Below are 6,692 nucleotides of genomic sequence, written 5' to 3'. Positions count from 1 at the left end.
GCGCTGTTACATTGATAAGTCAGATTGGGTATAACATACTCAACCTTGAGAGACTGACCTTCTCTCAAGTTGGCAGAGGGAGCCATGTAGGCAGTTTGGTTTTATCCCCATATTACTCCCCTTGCCCTTAAAAACTTACGCATACTGTCAAAGTACTCCAGCCTGGGGGCTTTCCCTCCAGTCAGATTCAGGGGTTGTCTCACCTGAACAAAGCCGCTGCTGTATGGCTGTGGCATATGAAGTATTTGCAAACATGCTTTGCAAGTTGTAAGCTTCCCAGGGCATGAGATGAGTTTAATTTTATGTTTAGGGGAGTGTTACTGTATTGGTCTATGTGAAGGCAAGTAATAGTGATGGTGTAATCATTTGAACAGTTACTTCAGTACTGAACAACATGCAGTCACAAACCTCTTAACCTTTCTTGCCAAACAGAAATTATTTACTCCAGTTACAATTGACTCCACCAGAAACCATGCAGTTGTAGCATAAAATTTAAACCCCAAACATTTTCATGAGGATTAATTACCCAACTTCTTAATACAGTGATAGTCCCTACTGTGTTGTCTTGATTCCTCATGTACATCAAGGAACGCATGAGGGAAGAGTCCACTTTATAAACACTTTGAGAGGTCAAAATCCAAGAGTGTGCCTCCTGTCAATTATTTTTACACAAACCCAGTGGAATAAAGCAACCAAATAATTTTATCTATCATTGTAGCAGTGAGGAGGGGAATGTGAGTAGGGAAGAGGAGTTAAAACCAGCTGAGAGCAGAGGTGTCAGCCTTGCCTTCACTGCATTTCTTCCCTCTCCTTGCAGGCTGTGTGAATATGCCTTTCTGGGAACAGTTACAAGTCAGTGGCTAAGAATCCTGAAAAACACTTCATAAATGAAGCGCTAAACTGCCCTGTGTGTGGCCCCAATTATGGGTGTATATTGTGAGCAGGGCAGAAAGCTCTCAGCCTTCTCAAGGCAGGTGGGAAGGAACAACTCCAAAAATACAGATTTTATCGTTCACTGCTGACAGTGAAAACCCTAGGAGTGCTGAGAACGGTGCTGACCCTGAATGCACATGCTTTGTTCTTGTTTTGTACTGATGTTATCCCTTGTGTTCTTTTGTGAGGTTTACTTAAGCTCATCGTTCATTTGATTGAAAGGAAGCTGTTTGAATGGCCTCAGAAGGGCAAAGTGAGGAGACAGAGCATCCATCTGAGCCTCCTGCAGCTCCTGTTCTGAGCAACCGAACATTTCAATGGGAAGCCATACTTGCTGCGGTGAAAGATCAGCTCCCATCTCTGGACTCTGACACTTCCACAGTAAGCACTGGAACTTGCTTTTCTTTCTCACAGTCTTTTAGAAAAATCTCTTAAAAGCAGAAGGTCACCTTAGCCAGGCACTTCTGAGTAGCTAGTATGGTATCCTTGATGAACTACCTGTTCTGACTATCATTAACAGTGAGCATTAATCCACAGCTTTGTGGATTATCTCTAATTGTCAAAGTGTAATTGCCATCTCCTCTTGCTGTATTTGAAACCTGCAAAAGGGACTGATTTCTCTAGACAGTAAGTATTTCTAGGTTGGGAAGAGGAGGGTAGGGGGCATCTTGTAGAATGAGCCTGCATTTCTTCTTAGTTTGTTCAGTCAAAAATGCAGTCTGAAAGAAGCATACTGCTGATTTAAAATGAAATTATAAGGTTTTATGCTTGAGAGTATTGTGCTATTCATTCCAATAACATACTTGCCAGACAGTAGGCCTGTTAGTATGTTTTTCTATGTATGAGGATCATAGGAAAGTGATATTCCTGAAGACTTTGTGTACCACTGGAAAAAGCATTTGGCAGATACTTCAATCCTGAATTCTGCTTTTTTCCCAGCCTGTAACTCTCTGCAAGCCATGTTGCCCTTTTTGCTTCAATCCTACCTGTAAAGAAGCACAATGCCACTGATATTTTAATATAAGCACAAGACTGGTATTGAGCAGTATTCTTCACTGTAACAGGTTTTTTACTTGCTGGGTCTTAGTGTCTGGGACCAGCTGCTTCTTGGCTGAGGAAAATCTCTCTTCACAGGACAGCAACAATGTGGTGGAAATAATAAAAATGCCTACCTCTCTATTCCAAGATACTAGCTTTGGCATTGACTTTTCCAAGGTGATAATGTGTCTCAAGACTCAATTATTAGTGGCCTTTTTTCCAAATCAGAATATATTGTTAATTTTCAAACATGTCTAATCTTGAAAAAATATTTTTATCTGAATATCTGAAAGGATATATTTTAGTCTAACTTAGTGTGGCCCTTAATGCGACAAAGGGAGTCTTGTGAGCAGTGAAGGAGCCAGAAATGCCTGCATGGGGTATCTATTACTTACTATTAATCAATCATCAGAAGCAGTATGATCTACTGGATAAAGTGTTGATACAGATTCCCCATGACTTGTTTTCTGCACCTGGCTCTGTCACTAACATCTTGGACAAGTTATAATGCCTCGCTGTTTCTCAGTTCCCCTCTACCTACATTCTGTTCTAGTTATTTAAAACAACATTGCATTTTAATACACATCTATATAGTATAGATTAAGGCTCAACATTCAAGTTATTTTTAGGCATTCTTGTTGTATAAGTGTACAATAAGCTTAAAACAGAGATAGCTTTGTACTTTGGTGCCAAATACCATTCTATAACTCTAAATAGATTTTTTACTTATAAAAATCTCCAAATTCTCTGTTTCTATTACATCTGGAAAGAAATTCCGGCTGAAAAGTGAGACAGGAGCCTGCTGAGCCTGCAGTTTCAGTGCTGCACCTCTGTCCTAGCAGTTTCCACCTGTGCGAAGATACATTTATGCATCCGAGATCTGTAACCTGAATGTGCGGTGCTCCTGCATTCGAGAATGGCACTGACAAATGTGGTTTATGCCCTGAAGTACTTTTAGTACCCTGATATGCAATTTATTAAGAGGAAAGAAATTCTGTTGTTGTTTGCTTCATGTTAAGAGAAATTAATTACACCACACTGGGAAAATTCTCGGTGGTGTGAGCTACTGAAAACATACACTTGTAAAACAAAAGGACCAGCAGGAAATGTCTGTCCTGACTGCTGAGGAGATGCTTAATCTCACTTTGGTGTCTATGCATAAGGATTCATCTCAAATGCATATCTTATGTTCAGAAAAGAGATTTTCAAAGCTATTTAGACTCTGTCTAACCAAGTAAAGATACTGCTTTACATTCTAAATAGTGAATGCTAGGGTCCTGATTGCAGTAATGAGCCCTTATGGCCCTGCCCAGCCTCAGCTGGGGCTCCCACCCACAAGCCCGGCAGCTCTATTTAAGCTCATCTCTGGGCCTTAACTCTTGAGCTATGTTGGAGAAGCACTGGTTTCTAGTTACTGTTCAGAGTGTTCTAGACTTTCATGCATGAATTGAATTTGAGGCTTAATCTCCCACCTGCCTCATCACCACAGTATTGTCTTATGATCTGGATTCTTAGTTCAGGCTGGTCGCTGTCTCTGGTCTCTCTTGCTTAATTGCTCTTAGGTGCTGTGGGACTTGGCTTTCCCTGGTGAGGCCCCTGGCTTTGCAGTTATGTGCTTTCCTTCCCTTAGGGAGCAGCCCTGCTCTTGCTGCTCTGTGATGGTAAATGAAGTAGTGCAAAAAATCACTTGGGAGTCGGAGAACTTGCCTACTGTTGTCATAGCTTTGCTGAGAGGGATGTTAGTTGTCAGCCTCTGTAGTAATTCAATGTTTTACGTGTTTTTTACATTTGTAGCTTGCTCAAATGTTAGGCTGCTGTAAGGCAGCCTGGGCTGCTGAGTGTTGGGCTATCAGATTGTCAAGTGAAGATGCAACTGCGGGGAAAATTCTTGTCTCTGAACTTCAGTCAAGTGGTGATAACATAGCATTTGTCACTGCAAAGCAGCTATTTAGGTGTGTAATACAGTCCCTCATTTAACTTCACTTTTGTTGTTGTTTGTTTGCAGTCTGATTGTGAGAGCGATGGGGAGCTTTTCATTTTCCAGCAGGAACAGCCGAACTTAATTCCTGACCTGTCAGAAGAACTGATGGAGTTTTCCCTGGAAGGCTCAAATGTGCAGGTTGTTGACTGTTGTGCACAGGCTGTACTACTGTAACCCCACTCTTCTGGTTGTCTCTAGTGTGGGTAGCTGCTGCTATTTGACCTGTTTGACTGAACTGTGTGATAGAAGAGCATAGTTCACAGTACTTTCTCCTACTGGAGATTAGATCTTTATACAGTGACTTTAAAGTGATAGTTTTATAGTGGCCTCCCTGGTTTTGAGATTTTTAGACCTTTTTTTGTCCCATCTCCTTGCAGTTTTTATTTTCCTTTTTTTTTTTTTCCCCTGTGCAATGGCCCTAAATTTTTCAGGATTTGAAATAATTTCAGCCATCATTTTATGTATCTAGAAAATGTAGAGTTAGTTAGGACAGTGTAGGAAGGAGGATGAGTGCAAAGTTTATCCCTTGAACAGCTTTTCTGAGATAAAATTATTACATGGCTAATCTTCGTCACTTCATCATGGAAGCAATTGTAGGAAGCTGGAAGAGGAGCCAGCTGACCCTACTGTTCCATCCTGGGAAGACTAACATTGTGCTGCTTTTTCCCAGTTGTTTATCTTGGTGAGAAAAAAGTCATACGATGAGCACATGTAAGGAAAATTAATTTCAAGGATGTTTATTACTTCCTGAAGTTAAAGTCTCTGGAAAACAAATAGTCTTAATGTTTTTTATCATGGACATGGTGTGTGCTGTGTCCAGATGGTGTTTGGGTTGGAGCTGCTATCTTTGCATCACTTTGTTTTGGTTTATTGTAAGCTTCTAAAGCTTAGGGAGGTAGGACTTTCTGTGTGTGTGTATTTTCTCTACCTGTAGCAAACCCAGGAAACAGAAAGACTACCATGGGAGACCTGGAACGGAGATCTGGAAAGTTTTGGCTTTCAGAAGAAACAAGATGGTGCCCAAGTCATTGCAAAAGAAGATATACAAATGATTAAAGATGAGACTCCCAATCTTGCCAGCCATACTGAAGAAATTGCAAGCCAAAAGGGAGCTGCTCTTGAAGAGTCTCATAGAGATTCCACAGATCACCTTGAAGAGAAAGAACTGGGCAGGGAACAGGCCATGGAAAGAAGGAACACTTGGCTTAATACAGCATTGCCTTTGGAAGAGCCAGGCAGTCAAAAAGAGAGAAGGAAGCTCATAGAGACAAAGATACTCTCCAAAATATTTTTGGAGCCGTTACCAGGCCACCCAGAGCTAGATGACAAGCCTCCCTCACATGGCATTAGCATCAATGTAGAAAAAATTGCTAAGGAAGAAACCTCCTCAGGCGATAATCTTCAAGAACTGACCCATTTGTCATTGCAGGTAAGTAAAAAGTCTTGGTGAGTGCTGCTTGTGGGGTAGAGAGCACAGTGCATTGCTTGCAGAATCTACTAAAATAAAGAACTTAAATGCCAAATATTGCACATGCCACAGTGCTCTTTGTTGCTTTCATTGTCCTGAATTTGGGGTTTGTTGGGTCATGTGCTGTACAAACTACCTAAAGCTCTCATATTGCTGTCATTAAAACTCCATAATGGCAGCAAAAGGCATGGTTCGTGGTCTGGCCCAGGGAAGCCAACCACAACATCTCTCCCTGGGAAGGTGGGAACTTTTCTGGTCCCAGGCAGACTTTGCATTAAAACAGTGAGCTTGCTGGCCTTCCAGCATCTTGTCTTTTTTGTAGCACTGTGGTAATGCTGGAGATGAGAAGAGAAGGTGGCTAGGGTTGTTGCTGAAGTCTTAAATCCCTTTCACCTAAGGCAGGTGCTTAGGTTTGAGATTACCAGCTCATGTGCATTTAACTGCTATGGAGAGGTTGTGTCTTCAGTGCTGCAGTTACAGATCTCTGCTTCTTCTACTGATTTTTAAGGTCATTAGGACTTAATTAGCACAGAACATGATCCTGGTATTTCTGTTCAAAGCCTTCTATAGAATCAGAGTACAGATGTTTCCTTTTCCCTTTCACTCCCCTTTCTGTACTCACAGAAATAAACTTTTTTGGTGTTAGAGCTGTTCTAGTATAGGCAAAGAACACAGCTGTGTGCCTGTGTTTTAAATTGTGCTGCATCATTTAACCATGCCATTATTGGCGGGGATCTTTTCTATGTGATTCTAGCTTTAATTCCCATTTCACCTTGTGTTAAGTTAGTTGCTCTTTTAATCCTGGAGGTATAGTTTTCCTTTCAGAACCTGTTTGATATCACTGGCTTCAATGAACTGAAGTTTGGGTCAGTACTGAGACCAAGCTTAGTGTATTCTCGCTTCCATAAAGTGAGGGCAAAGCTGTATGTATTCTTTGTGTGCGTGCTGTATGTGTTTAGATTTGAAAGGTGGTTCGTTCATCCTTGCTCAGCAAGGTACCTCAGTTTATGTCAAGTAAAGTTGTTAAAACTAATATACAGTTTCTTTTTTAATTTTAATATTAATTTTATTTTTTTTAAGTTCCTTTTTGTATTAGAAATGAAATTGTGCAAATCTTAATTTCTTTTTCTTCTGGATTCTGTATAGTACAATACTGCTATTCCTGTTAAGGGTTAGGAGGATTAAGCCTTAATACAGCAGGTTAGATGGTAGTTCGATCTTTTTATTATAATGCTTTGTATTTAAGCACTGTTATTGAAAAAGAAGCTTAGT

At 40.7% G+C, this 6,692-nt stretch overlaps 1 protein-coding gene across 1 annotated transcript in view; it reads left to right on the top strand.

The window, feature by feature from the left end:
- Positions 1-6,692, top strand: part of DNAAF8 (dynein axonemal assembly factor 8) — a 94,945-nt gene continuing 88,253 nt past the window's right edge. Inside the window, exons 1-3 of the mRNA XM_080383507.1 lie at positions 1-1,314; positions 3,977-4,090; positions 4,887-5,381. Coding sequence (XP_080239633.1) covers positions 1,168-1,314; positions 3,977-4,090; positions 4,887-5,381 — 756 coding nt within the window. The 5' untranslated portion in view covers positions 1-1,167. The remainder of the gene's footprint in view (positions 1,315-3,976; positions 4,091-4,886; positions 5,382-6,692) is intronic.

Source organism: Falco punctatus (assembly GCF_963210335.1).
Source record: "Falco punctatus genome assembly, chromosome: 4".
Classification (NCBI taxonomy): domain Eukaryota; kingdom Metazoa; phylum Chordata; class Aves; order Falconiformes; family Falconidae; genus Falco; species Falco punctatus.
Note: the sequence above shows the minus strand (reverse complement) of the source record. Positions and strands in the feature narration are given on the sequence as shown.